The 15175-nt window shown below is 41.5% G+C and overlaps 1 protein-coding gene across 7 annotated transcripts in view; it reads left to right on the plus strand.

Annotated features, from left to right (window-relative positions):
- Window positions 1–15175, plus strand: part of RASGRP1 (RAS guanyl releasing protein 1) — an 84042-nt gene that overhangs the window by 40609 nt on the left and 28258 nt on the right. For 4 of the 7 annotated variants that reach the window (XM_003121603.4, XM_021097997.1, XM_013993196.2 and 1 more), the window contains exons 4-6: window positions 9045–9107; window positions 10229–10360; window positions 12520–12673. In XM_003121603.4, coding sequence (XP_003121651.1) covers window positions 9045–9107; window positions 10229–10360; window positions 12520–12673 — 349 coding nt within the window. Of the gene's footprint in view, window positions 1–8408; window positions 8725–9015; window positions 9108–10228; window positions 10361–12519; window positions 12674–15175 lie in introns of those variants that run through there. The other 3 variants (XM_013993197.2, XM_021098011.1, XM_005659763.3) reach the window with 3 other exon arrangements.

Consider the following 15175-nt stretch of genomic DNA (forward strand, 5'->3'; position numbering starts at 1 on the left):
TTTGGCATAATCCTGAGTGGTTTGATTGTTTACTTTTCAGGGAATTGTGTGTGTGTGTGTGTGTGTGTGTGTGTGTGTGTGTGTGTACATATAGATGTATGCGTGTCTTTTGTTGGGTGGGGCAATGTTATTGATGCCAATTGCTCCAGGAAGAGGTCAAAGAAATCAACGGGCCAGTGGTCTTTTACACTAGCGCTTGCTGGTGAAAAATACTTTTCCTCTAGATTAATCAAAACTCATATTCATCCCATGTAAATTGACAAGGATGCAAGCATGACTTGGATGATAAACTACCTTCTGTTTCCTGTCCAATTCTTCAACCTTCCCCAGGTTCTGAAGAGATCCACCGGGTGCCATAGCATTTGGAGAGGCTACTACGTGCCAAGCTGACCCTGCTGGATTCTAACCTTCATATGGGGTGTGAATTGAGTTGGGTGGAGAAAACAGCTGCCTTCTCCTGTTCCCTGATGACTGATGATGACAATGTAGGCTGTAGGTGGGGTGAGACTGTTTAGCACCTCGAAGCCCAGGTCCCTGGCACTGAGTCATGCTTCATAGCTGTTCTAATCCTTTACCACTCTCCTCCACCCTCTCTTTTCATCTAATGACCTACAGAAAAAAACCATAAAAGCCATCAGGACCCAATCTTCTCCCTCAACCTACTTAGAAGTCCTTTGCCTCTCACCTCAGGGGAGGTTTTTCCAGTGGCATTTAGGCACAGCATTAGGTGGGGTCCATGTAATGAAAGGCACAGGTCATATAGTAGGCATCTGGTCTGTAGAGAATTTTAAAACCTTAATAAGACAGTCTTGAATTTGGTCTACTTTTTATTAACTCCATGTACCAGCAGTTCTAAACAATGTCAGTGATGAAATACTCGTTAGTGAAGAACATTTGCGGCTCTAAGGACTGAACTGTGTGTGGGGTGCCTGCCCACCCAGCTGCCCTCTCGCTCTGGTCCTCCTCCCTCCCTCTCCTCTTCCTCCTTCCCGTCCTCATCGTCCTCTCTCCCCACCAGTCATCCTCCGTCCCATCATCCTCCCTTCCCATCTCACTCCCGCCTGGTCCTGGCAGAGTCTTTCTCTGGGGTCATCTCCCCTCTCCTGTCCTCTTAAACTTTCAGGGGCACTTGACCCTCAGCCTATAAAACACATTCAAATCTCCCCAACCTAAAAATAAACTCTCACCCTGCCTCCCCTTCCCTCCATTGTTAGGGTTAGCAATGTACTGCACAAACCTCTTAAAATAGCCTGCACTCACTATCTCCAATCTCTCAACTCCCACTTGCTCCTTCACCCAGCCGTGGCCTCCACCCGGTACTCAGACTTTCCTCTGATGTCACCAGTGACCTCCTCGTGGCCAAGCCTAGTGTCTTTTTTTTCCATCCTTGTTTATCGGTGGAGGCCTTGTTGACCACCCCCAAGCCTCTCCAGACTCCCTGCAGGGCTCCTGAAACTGCCCCTTCCTGGCTCTGCCTCCCCTCCCCCACCCGCAGCCCCTCCTCCAGCTTCCTGGCCAGCCTCTTCTTGGAGCACCCCTTCCAGAAGTGGAGAACATCCTGGTTTTCTGCTCACTCTGCTCTCCCAGGGTGAATTCTCACCAGGATTTCCATGACCGTTCCTCTCAAGTCCATGTCTCTCTAACCCAAACAACTTGTCATTTTAATATTTGGACTACTTTGTCCTGCAGACACCTCAGTCTTCATATGCTCCAAACTCAACTCACTAGCACCCCACCCCAACTCCTACTATCCTGAGTTCTGCTTTCACACCTTGTGTTTTCAGTTTTGGTTTCCAGGCTGATGGTCTAAAATAGCAGCAATCAAAGCTTTCTCCATCCCTCCTGCCCTTCACCCCACCGGGTCTGCCACCCAATCCCAGGGTTCCTGCTTCAGCAATGACTCTTTTCTCTTTCTCTCTCCCCATTCTTGTGCCTCTGCCTTCATTTGGGACCCCACGGTCTCTCGCTTTGGCAACTATGCTATACTGGGCTTCTCACCTGCACAGCTACCCGCCTCCTCGATGGTTACTTTCCTAAGAACAAATCAGGTAGGCCATGTGTCAGAGCTTCTGCAGGTGTACAGTGATGTTGGGAACTGGGCCTCCAGAGTCTAACCCCTGGGACAGGTCTGTCTCTTCTGCTCCATCCTCAGCTCCCCCACACTGAACTTCTCAACACAGCAGGCTGGAATGGATCATTTTACTTGTTAAATAAGCACAGAGGGCTTCCTATTGTTTCCTGTTTTTCCACTGCTAAAAGAGAAAAATTGAATAGTTCGGCTGCCTGAAAAGTACAGTCAGACCGACCTGCTTTGCATTGTGGCTTCATGGCCACAGTACTGCCTGTGGAAAGAAAGAAAAGATGTGGAGCCTGAAGTTTCCCGCAAACAATAATGATTGTCCCAGGTCAGCAAATGCCTGAGACCTTTTTTAAAAAAAAATTTAGGGAGTTTCCAGCGTGGCTCAGTGGAAACGAATCTGACTAGCATCCATGAGGACACAGGTTCCGTCCCTGACCTCAGTCAGTGGGTTGAGGATCTGGTGTTGCTGTGGTGTAGGCCAGAGGCTATAGTTCTGATTTGATCCCAAGCCTGGGAACCTCCATATGCATTGAGTGCAGCCCTAAAAAGACAAAAAAAAATAAAATAAAATAATAAAAACAATTGTAGTGTAGCTGATTTACAATTTTGTGTTAATTTCTGGTGTATAGTAAAGTGACTTGGTGATACTATATATATATATACACACACAACACATACATTCTTTTTTATATTCTTTTCCATTATGGTTTATCATAGGATATCAAATATAGTTCTCTAGGTTCTACAGTAGGACCTTGTTTATCCATCCTGTATATTCTAATTTGCACCTGCTAATCCCAAACTGAACCTCTTATTGCCTGCATGTGCTTGATGCCCTTTGCTTCATCTTCTCCAAGTGGGAAAGCAGGTGTCCACCTCATGCTTGCTTGGGGCAGCCTCTGCTGTGGCCTGAAGGCTCTGCCCTAGTGCCTGGCATCTGCATGCCCACGGGCTCGGCCCTCCTGTGGAGACTGACTGGGTTCATGTGATGAGAATTCTTAAAATTTACTCTCTTAGCAACTTTCATGTATAACATAGGGCAGTATTAATTATACTTATCATGACGTATGTTATATCCCTAGTACTCATTTATCTTATAACTGCAAGTTTGTACCTTCTGGACTGCCTTCATTCAATCCCCCGTCTTCCCACCTCCTGCCTCTGGTCACCACCAATCTCATCTCTTTTTTTTTTTACTTTGTTTGTTTTTGAAGTGTAATCAATCTACAACACTGTTAGTTTCTGTGACATCACATACTGATTTTGATACTTCTATACCTTTCAAGCTGATCACCACAATAAGTCCAGTTACACAAAGATATTACATATTGACTGTATCCCCCACACTGTACACTTTATACCTATGACTCATTTATTTTTTACCTTTTAATCTTCCTCACTCATTTTTTCCTCCCTCTACTGCCCACCCCCTCTGGAAAACACCAGTTCGTTCCCTGTACCTATAACTCTGTTTTGTTATGTTTGTTCATTTGTTTAGTTGTTTTAGATTCCACATAAGTGAAATCATACAGTATTTGTGTTTCTGTCTGACTTATTTCACTTAGTGTGTATCCTCTAGCCCCATCCATGTTGTCACAAGTAATAAGATTTTATTCTTTTTTATGGCTGAATAATATTCCATTGTGGAATATTACCCATTTATCTCTTGATGTAGACTTCAGTCTTCATAACTTTTTTTGGATGTCTCCTTAGGCAAGGGAAACAAAAGCAAAAATAAACACATCAAACTAAAGAGGTTTTCCACAGAGCATCTGTTGAGCATCTTTTTATGTGCCTATTGGCCATTTGTATGTCTTCCTTGGCAAAATGTCTATTCAGAGCCTCTGCCTAATTTTTTTTTAATCTTTTTAGGGCCACCCCCGTGGCATATGGAGGTTCCAAGGCTAGGGGTCAAATCAGAGCTGTAGTCACTGGCCTGTGCTACAGCCATAGCAACACCAGATCCGAGCTGTGTCTGTGGACCTACACCACAGCTCACAGCAGTGCAGGATCCTTAACCCACTGAGCAAGGACAGGGATCAAACTTGTGCCCTCATGAATTCTAGTCAAATTCATTTATGCTGAGCCAAGACTGGACCTCCTCTGCATAATTTTTAAAAAGATTTTTTTTTTGATGTTGAGTTGAATGGGTTCTCCATATATGTTGGATATTAACCCCTTATCAGATGTAACATTTGCAAATAACTTTACCATTTAGTAGGTGGCCTTTTCATTTTTTGATAGTTTCCTTCTCTGTGGAAAAGCTCTTTAGTTTGATGTGGTCTTATTTGTTTATTTTTGCTTTTGTTTCCCTTGCCTAAGGATACATCCAAAAAAAAGTTCTGAAGACTGATGTCAGAGAGTATACCACCTATGTTTTCTATAAGTTTTATGGTTTTAGGTCTTACATTTAAGTTTTTAATCAATTTTGAATATATTTTTGTGCATTGTTCAACAGCATAGTCCAGTTTGATTCTTTCTTGGGGTTGTCCAGTTTCCCCAAAATCATTTATTGAAGACACTGTCTTTTCTCCATTGTGTGCTCTTGACTCCTTTGTCATAGATTAATTGACCATAAAGGTTAATTTCTGGGCTCTCTTCCATTGATCTATGTGTTTTTGTGTTCATAACATACTGTTTTGATGTTTATAGCTTTGCAGTATATTCTTAAGTGAGAGACCATGTACTGCCAGCTCTATCTTTCTCAAGATTGTTTTGGCTATTTGAGGTCTTTGCATTTTCATGTACATTTTAGAATTATTTTAGTTCTGTGAAAAATGCCACTGATATTTTGATAGGAATTGCCTTGAATCTGTAGATTGCCTTGGGTAGTATGGTCATTTAAATGATATTCTAATTCATGAACATAGTATATCTATCTGTTTCTGTTGTCTTCAATTTTTTTTTTTTTTGTCAGTGACTTAAATTTTTCCAAGTATGGGTCTTTTGCCCCCCTAGTTTGATTTATTCCTGGATACTCTGTTCTTTTTGATTTGATTGTAAATCAGATTGTTTTCTTAATTTCTCTTTCTGAAAATTCCTTGTTAGTATATAGAAATGCAATGAATTTCTATATGTTAATTTTGTAACCTGCAACTTTACTGAATTCATTGATAAGCTCTGGTAGTTTTTTTTGGTAGCATCTTTTTTCTTTCTCTATTTCTTTTTTCTTTTTTTCTTCTTTTTTCTTTTTTCTTTTTGGCTGCACCTACAGCATTTGGAAGTTCCTTGGCCAGGGGTCATATACAAGCCACAGCTGCCATCTACACCTCAGCTGCAGTAATGCTGGATCCTTAACCCACTGCACTGTGTTGGGGATCAAACCCACACTACCTAGAGACAATGCCAGATGTGTAACCCACCATGCCACAGCAGGAACTCCTAGGACTTTCTATGTATAGTATCATGTCATCTGCAAACAGTGACAATTTACTTCTTCCTTTCAAATTTGAATTCCTTTTATTAATTTTTTTTCTTGTCTGATTGCTGTGACTTGGGATTTGTAGTATATGTTAAATAAAAGTAGTAATAGTGGACATTCTTGTCTAATTCCTGATCTTAGAGGAAATGCTTTCAGGTTTTCACATTGATTATGATGTTAGCTGTGGACTTATATATATGGCTTTTATTATTCTGAATTATGTTCCTTCTATACCACTTCATGGAAAGTTTTTGTCATAAATGTATGTTGAGTTTCTCAAATAATTTTTCTGCATCTATAGAGATGATCATATGATTTTTATTCAGTTTGTCAATGTGGTGTATCACATTGACTGATTTGTGGATCTTGAACTATCCTTGCATGCATTGGATAAATTCCACTTGATCATGGTGTATAATTCTTCCAATATACTGTTGAATTTGGTTTGATAATATTTTATTGAGGATTTTTGCATCTGTGTTCATTATATATTTATCAGTGATTATTGGCCTATACTTTTCTTTTTGTGTGTGATATCTTTTTCTGGTTTTGGTATCAGGGTGATGCTAGCTTTGTAGAATGAGTTAGGAAGTGTTCCTACTGCTGCAGTTTTTTAGAAGAGTTTGAGAAAAATGGGTGTTCACTTTTTTCTGAATGTGTGGTAGAATTTACCTGTGAAGCCATTTGGTCCGGGCTTTTTGGTTGTCACGATTGTTTTTTTTTTTTTTTTAAATTACTGGCTCAATTTCATTACTGGTAATTGGTCTGTTCATACTTTCTGTTTCTTCCTGGTTCAGTCTTGGGAGATTATACATCTCTAGGAATTTGTACACTTCCTCTGGATTATCCATTTTATTGGCACATAATTGTTCATGGTAACCTCTTATGATCTTTGCTGTGATATCACTTGTAACTTCTCCTTTTTCACTTCTGATTTTATTGATTTGGGCCCTCTCCCTTGTTTTTTTCTTGATGAGTGTGGCTAAAGGTTTATTGATTTTGTTTAACTTTTAAAAAAATAGCTCTTAACTTCACCACTCTTTTTTATTATTTTTAGTCTCTTTCATTTATTTCTGTTCTTATTTTTATGATATCTTTCCATTTACTAACTTTGAATTTTGTTTGTTCTTCTTTTTCTTGTTCCTTTAGGTGTAAAATGAGGTGTTTTGAGATTTTTCTTGTTTCCTGAGGTAGGCTTGTATTGCTATAAACATCCCATAGATTTTGGACCATTGCGTTTTTTGTTTTCACTTGTCTCTAGGTATATTTTTCTCTTGCTTAATTTCTTCACTGACTTATTGGTTGTTTAGTAGCATATTGTTTAGTCTCCACATTTTTGTGTTTTTTAAGATTTTTATGTTTTCTATTATAGTTGATTTACAATGTTCTGTCAATTTCTGCTGTACAGCAAAGTGGCCCAGTCATATATATACACACACATATATACCCATTCTTTTTCTCACAGCAGTTTTTTTAAAAAATAGTTGATTTCTAGTTTTATAATGTTGTCAGAAAAAATGCTAGATATGATTTTAGTTTTTTTAAATTTACTGAGATTCATTTTGTGGCCTAGCATGTGATCTGTCCTAAAGAATTTTCTGTTTTCACTTGAGAAGTATATGCTTTTGGATGGACTGTTCCTCATATATCTAGTAAGTACATCTGGTCTAATGTGCCATTTAAGGCCAGTGTTTTCTTATTCATTTTTTTATTGGGTGAAAAAAATGATGAAAGTGGGCGTGTTAAAATTACCTACTATTATTGGGTTATTGTCAGCTTCTCCCTTTATGTCTGTCAATATTTGTCTTATGTATTTAGGTGCTCCTATGTTGGAGCATATTTATTTAGGTGCTCCTATGTTGGAGTACATATTTATTTATAATTGTCATATCCTTTTCTTGGATCAATCCCTTGATCATTATGTAATGACCTCTCTGTCTCTTGTTACAGTCTTTGTTTTAAAGTCTATTTTGTCTGATATAAGTATTGCTACCCTGGCTTTCTTTTTTCATCCACTAACTTTCAGTCTATGTGTCTTTAGACCAGAAATTCTTCTCCTGTAGGCAGCATATATGTGGATCTTGTTTTGTATCCATTCAGCCACTCTGTCTTTTGATTGGATCATTTAATCCATCTACATTTACAGAAATTATTGATAGGTATGTACTTATATAATTATGAATTTTATATTTTAGGTTTTTAAATACTTCAGAGGCCTTTCTGAATTCTAAATAGTTTTTATAACTTCAGTAGATTAAAGTTATAAACAGTAAAGCTCATATTATCTTAGATGTTCCAAAGCTGTGCATAAACTTAATTAGATCTGAGTTTAAAACCACAAGTCTAGAGCTCTTAATTGTATGTTCCAAATTGAAGTTTCAAGGCTATCATTCTGATATGCTCTTAAACACTACAGATATATAAAATTTCAAAATGCAAAGATTCCAAATCATCAGTAGTATGATTTGGACTGTCTTTTGCTTTGCTATATTTAAGTCTTACGTTTTCCAGGGGTTAAAATATACATACCCACTGGAAGAAGACTGCTCAGCCTCAGTTAAACGAGACATCTACTGATTGCTCAATGGATTCTTCTCAGGAGCCCTGTTCGAATTCACAGAGCCCTGAATTGTGGTTAACTTGGCAAAGTTTTTAGAGGAGAAAAAAGGCAGTGTCTTGCAGGGCACACAGCCCACATAGCCCGATTCCTCAGTGGAAGATGGTAGGACCACCCAGGTTCATCACTTGATTGGATTTTGCATGTCTTCGACCCTTACAGTGAATGAATGTTCTTTCCATATATGTCTAGAAACATATAGACAAGATGGAACTTTGCTATTCTTTCATGTTCTTAGGATGGCTTCACTCTTGTGGAATATTCTGAATGATATGGATCCTTAATGTGATCTCTCCAGATGTATTTGGATCATTCACATGGCTTTGTCTGACTTGCCATTACAACCTAAAGATCTGTCTTACTGACCTACAGCCTGTAAGATCAGTATATCTTTTAGGTATAGATTTTCATTTTCCTATTATTGTCTTAATTTTCATGACAGTATATCTGATTGTTTATTCCTTCCCTTTCTTCTAGTTCACTGCAGATTGTTTATCAGTTGCTGAAAAGATAAGAAGGGGCTCTTCTTTTTAGCTTGTTGTTTCCCTCGGACTCCTAGTCTTGAGCATGGGCAGAGGTCACTTGCCCCATCTTCACTTCCTACAGGTAACTGCTGGAGCCTTGCCATGCTGTTGACTTCCTATTTCTACATCTGCAGAGGAGATGGTGTGGCCTTCTTCCATTAGCCATCTCAGCATGGGCTACATAAAATCTCTATCTTTACCCTTCCAGGTCATGATAAGGATATAGCTGCACACACTGAGTTGGTTTTATCTTATGGCCAGAGAGCTAAGAAAACATTTTCTTAAAAAATTATTTGGGGGGTGGGGTGGGGCTGGAAGGGACAGTTATAGCAAATACTTCCAAAGATGAGAAGTTGTTTGGTTTCTGTAACAGGATTCCATTTCCCTTAACCACAGCCCTACCTATAAGGATGCCTTGGCAAAGAATTCACCAGGGCTTTGCCTGAAGATCTGCTATTTTGTAAGGTAACAATTTTTGCATGCATTTGGGACTTTGTGCAGTAGGGCGAAATGAAAGAGCAAGAGACTCTAGTTCTTTCCTCATCCTCCCTGTCTTTCCCTTCCTAACATCTGTACACCACCTCTGGGCAGACTGGAAAGGGCAACTGTTAATACTGGAAATTCTTCGACAAAGAAAAGTCAGTTTTTTCTCATGTGCCTAAGCTTAATATTTTTATGCCAATGTTTTCATCAGTCTTACAGCATTTTGGTATCAAGTGACACTAGGGAGAGGTTATTTTGTTTTTATTCCTAAACGGAAAAGTAATGTAGCTCATATTAGAATATTTTGAAAATACAGAAAAAAATATATAACGCTAGTAAATAATAATCACTCATATCCAGCTACCTACCTATTTTGGTATATTTACTTTGTCTTTTTCCAAGTAGTGTGTATGTGTGTGTGTATACACACACACATAGTAGAGATAAAGTTTTGTATCCTATAGTTTTTACTTAACTTTAAATCATAGGAATCTTCTCTAGTCATTAAAAACTTTTTGTAAACAGTACTTTTAATGACCATATAATACTCTAAGATATAATAACATGTAACATACAGATGCATCATCCCATCTTTGGACATTTGATTTGTCTGAAGTTGTCTTATTTCTCATTCTCTCTGACACACATGAGGCAGAGGGTTGTCAGCAGGTGGTTTTCTTCTCTTCCCCTTGCCCCCACCCCAGCTCCTTATACTCTGTGTGTAGAAGAATATACATTCTACATTCCCAGGAATACAGAGGGACAAACCATCCCCTGTCTTTTTTTGAGTGCTTGTTGTGGGAAGAACCCACAAAAGAGTGAGTCCCTGGCTTCAGTTTGGGGTTGGGTTTTTTTTTGGGGGGGGGTTTGTTTTTGTTGCTTTTAGGGCTACACCCACAGCATATGGAAGCACAGCCACAGCAACACAGGATCAGAGCCTCATCTGCAACCTACACCAAACAGCTAATGGCAACACTGGATCCTTAACCCACTGAGCGAGGCCAGGGATCAAACCCGCATCCTAATGGATACTAGTCGGGTTCATTACCACTGAGCCACAAAGGGAACTCCTGGGGTTGTGTTGTTTAACTCCCACCCTGTAGGTACTGGATAACGGAATTCTGGATCATGTTTAAAATGGATACCAGCTTGGCACACACCATGGAGGAGTTTCAGGAGTTGGTAAAAGCTAATGGCGAGGAGCTCCACAGCCGCCTGATTGACACAACTCAAATGTGAGTGTCAGGGTTTTGACTCAGCTTTCAAAACCACCTCCTTTCTGAAACACAATCTGGGCAACTCTATGAGGTTTGAGCTCCACTGTGACAGCTGCTCTCCCCACCCCAAGAAGGTCCCAGACAGGCAGGTTCAACTGGCCCAACCAAAGAGAAAAGCTTGACATTTTTCCAGGAAAGCAGAAGAGCCCCTTGGTGATAATGCTGTATGTGATTACTCTCCAAGAGCAGGGGGAAAAAAGTCCCATTGAAAAAGAAATTAGGTCATAAAATAGTGACAAAGATTTATCTAGATCGCAAAAACTGAAGGTGCAGTGACTAAATTCATGCTTCTTCAGCAGCTAATGCCTGGAGGTACCCTGAATATATAAAGGGGGAAGGAGCTGTTAGCAAATGGATCCAGCAGAGGGTTTCTTTTTTCTTTTTTTTTTGTCTTTTTGCTATTTCTTGGGCCGCTCCCCACGGCATATGGAGATTCCCAGGCTAGGGGTGGAATCGGAGCTGTAGCCACCTGCCTACGCCAGAGCCACAGCAATGCGGGATCCGAGCCACGTCTGCAACCTACACCATAGCTCACAGCAACGCCGGATCCCCAACCCACTGAGCAATGGCAGGGACCGAACCCGCAACCTCATGGTTCCTAGTCGGATTCGTTAACCACTGCGCCACGACGGGAACTCCAGCAGAGGGTTTCTAAGATGCTTAAACCTGCAAACATGGAAAGGATCTCAGGAATATTTCACATTACTCCTTGTATTTCTTATTTATGAGATTGTCCCACTCTGGAAAAACAAATGTCTGTCCTAGCTTTGGGAGAGGAGGGCACATTCATTGTATGCTAAGCTTTTCACAATGTGGCAGCTTTATTTTGGAATAGTACAAATGCCAAGATACAGATTCTGAAGATCATTTCATCCAACGTCCTGGGAAATTAAGGCTCAGTAAGGCTGGCTCACCTGGGGTCCCAGAGAGAGTTAAGTTAATGGCAGAGCAGAAGCTGGACTATGAGGGCTTTCATGCGCCATGGCCATGTGGAAATGATTTCTGAATCATGTTTCAGAGACCCCAATAAATCTACATATCATTTAGGACTCTATGTACTTCTTCGCTTAGAATTATAATAACTTGAAAGATAAAAGAAGTTTTTGAAGTAACAATGTCTACATTTAAAAAATGCAGCACATGGGGCTCAAGGGCAGTTCTCAAACCCTGATCTTGTCCCAATTTGTTCCTGGCTGACTTCCTTCCACCCATACTTTCCACAGTATATTCTTTAGGAACTAGTCAGTGGGGCATTGCCTGACCGGATGTCCTTGAGAAATAGTGAGTTGAACTTCCCTTTTGCACTGCATCTCAGTTCTTCAGCTAAGGGGGCTGCAGAATTTGTAGCATTTCCCAAACTCATTTGACCATAGAGCCCCTTTGTCAAGAGACAAAGTTCTCTAGAGTTCCAGTTTGGGAAACTCGGAGCTGCAACCTGTTACCTTTCAAAACTGCTACTTCCCTTTGCTTCCTTTAGAGAAGGAAATTGAAAGTTTAATAAGAAACACATGGATTGGTTCTAAGACACTGAGTGTGGGTGGGGTGACACTCTTGGGTTAGCTAAGCTTCCTTGGTCATTTCAGTGGCTGAGGACATTTGAGGAAAATGCCACAAGTCTGCCCAAAGTGACCACACATTCCTACACACAGTTCCCCAATGTGACTTCTGTCCATGGTTCTCTGGGCTCTTCTGGCGTGAAAACTGCCCCACTACTTTTGAGATTTCCCACCAGATTGAGTTCCCATCACCCTCATGAAATGAAGGAACACACAGGAGGCATGGAGAAAGCAGACATATCAGGGCCGGACCAAGGATCCAGGACACTGTGACTGACACCCAGACTCAGTCTTTCCCATCGCCTTCAGGTAGACACATTTTACCCAATTCCCATGGCACATTCAAAAGGTTCATGGAAAACCAGCAAGGCTTTCTGGTTGCTGCCATAGGAAGAGATGATTTGAGGAAACTCCGTTAAGGCATTGTTTTGGCCAAGGAAAATTAACTAACGGTGCTTTGTATGTTCATGTGGGAAACATAAACGGATCTACTTGCATTAAAGACCAGTTTTGACTTATTCTTTTTCCCTATCTTCTCCCCTTCACTTTTCCCCACCAAAGCAATTCCCGTGACTGGTCCAGGAAACTGACTCAAAGGATAAAATCTAACACCAGCAAGAAACGGAAAGTCTCCCTGCTCTTTGACCATCTGGAGCCAGAAGAGCTCTCAGAGCACCTTACCTACCTGGAGTTCAAGTCCTTCCGGAGGATATCGGTATGTACCCAAGGGGCCGGAGAAAGACTTCCCTGGGATATTATATTTCTGAAAATAGGCAGAGGGATTCATAGGTGGTCCACCTCCTCAGTGCTGGTAGGCTTTCCCATCACCTGTGACTAGTCAGGAAACCAGGACACACGGGATTATTTGTTGCTCCTGCTCTGCTCTCTGCTCCCATCCTGCAAGCCTCGCTCACCCCATCCATACTCACTCACGTGGCAATACTATGGGCATACGTGATGCCTTGCACACAAGTATACACACATGCACACACATACACACAGTACCTCTGATAATCACTAGGCTTCCAGAATTTAATTTTTCCTCCAAAAAAAAAAAAAATGAGGGTAAGTCTTGTAAGAGTTTTAACTCATTCTAGGATAGGCTTTGGATAGTGCAGGGAAATCTCAAAGTAAATCAGGTGCCACTGGTCCAGCCCAGAATTTACCTAAATGCTTACCATGGTTCTGACATGGCCTGGCAGTCACCCCTGATTCTAGAGATAAACAATGCTCACTCAGTCCTTGCTCTTGGAAGCGCCTCATTAGATACCCAAGAACACCTGCTGCAAGAGAGAATGTTAGATGCCAGCAGACCCTCACTGGCCAACATGCTTTCTGGAGAAATGACACCTTGGGAGTTCCCTTACGGTGCAGAAAGTTAAGTATCTGGCATTGTCACTGCAGCAGTCCAGGTTGCTGCTGTGGTGGGGGTTCAGTCCCTGGCTTGGGAACTTCCGCGGGCTATGGGCACAGCTGAAAAAGAAAAAAAGAGAAGCGACATCTTGACTCCACTCACCCCATTCCTACCCAAAGATACAGTCTTCAGCTTTGCTTTAAAATTAGAGACTACTTAGTGGCTGGGTTCATTTCTTAGATGGACCCGTTCCCACATGAGGGGATGGAGGCCTGTGGACCAGGTCACACAGTTTATTAGAGTCAGAGCCGAGGCCAGGGTCACATGCCACTCTCAGTCACTCAGCACCAATTTATTGAGCCTGGTTGTATCTGGAAGGAGAGCTGCCAACCAGGTTTCAGGGGTTATTATATCTTTTCTCCCACAGTGTTGTCATTGTCCCTGCTTTCATACAGCGACTTGGCCAATCAGCCGGGAACCTCCCACCCCCAAGCCCCATTTGGGAATAAGTCTCCAAGCATTCATCTGCACAGGTCCCACAGTACACTCCCTGGCACCCCTCAGACAGAACCACCACGGGCCCCAATTGGAAAGCTCCGCCTGGGGAATTTCCATTTGGCAGTGCCTCCCCTGTCACGGGGGAAGGACACTGAAAAGAGCCATTTATCACACTGGAAATTGGAGCTGTGCTGAGGCCCAGCTGGTGGGGCTGCTCCATCAGTCCTGTGGGTGCTGGAGTCAGTGGAGATGGAAGGGAAGAGTCAGTACAGAATGAGGACTCTGAGCCACGCTCCCCAGGGTTGAGACAGCATTCTATTTGCAAGTGAGACGTCAGTTTGAACCTCCATTTCTTTTAAATGGCCTGGTCCCCCTCATAGAAGATGACTTTTTCAGGGATTTTGCTTGTTTTTGCTACACAGTTCTAAACAATTTTTCCAAACAATAATGTCCCTCCAACATAGGGTTGGAGGGAAATCTATCTCTGCTATGAATTGAGTGGCGTTGGATATTTTCTGCTTCTGATTATTATACTTTATTAGGAGGAGAATTATACTGAGATAATTCACTTAAAAGAATTATGTGAGTTAATTTAGTTAAAAGTGGACTAAATGTGTTATATTTATAGTGAGAGGGGTATACAAATGTATCCACTGAGTATAAAAATTTTTTCTTAGACCTGTAAGATTTCTGCTGTATATCTGTCTCTTAAGGGCTAGTGTTGGTCTACTCATATTTTCCCAGCCATCAGCAATCACAGCACAGCAAAATGGGACTCAGTTAATTCGCATTCATTCATTTTATTTAGGTTATGAAATTTCCTCATCAGTGTGTTACTAGTCAGGCAGGAGTAAGGTATGCACACAACCCCTCAACCCCTTCCCACCCAAGCTCAGTGTGTTAACCACTCCCTCTGCAGATGGGAAAGGCAATATAACCAGTTATTCGCTGTCTCTCTTGTCTTACCCTCAAAAATCATCACATCACTTCCACCCACATTCTGCTGGCCAAGCTGTGTGGTTGAGCACATGTGATCTCAAAGGGGAGAGTCGAGAAACACAGAGCTGGAAACAGCTGGGAGCAGCACTCAGAACTTGCATGGGAGTGTCAGAGCAGGGCAGCCTCTCCCCCCACTCTTATCCTCTTTGAGCAGCATCATTTGTGACAGGAACACAATAGCCACAGTCATGACTTCCACAGTGATCTTCAGGGACATTTCCGTTTGTTTCTTTGTCCAGGATAGTCAGTGCCATTGTCCAGGTGACTGGGAAACTGTGGTCATCAAATCATAGGTCCCCAGGTTTCAGGCACCCCACTACCTTGGCGTCTGCTCCAGGTGGTGAGGAGAAGGAAATGAACACAGCT

Source organism: Sus scrofa, chromosome 1 (assembly GCF_000003025.6).
Source record: "Sus scrofa isolate TJ Tabasco breed Duroc chromosome 1, Sscrofa11.1, whole genome shotgun sequence".
NCBI classification, from domain to species: domain Eukaryota; kingdom Metazoa; phylum Chordata; class Mammalia; order Artiodactyla; family Suidae; genus Sus; species Sus scrofa.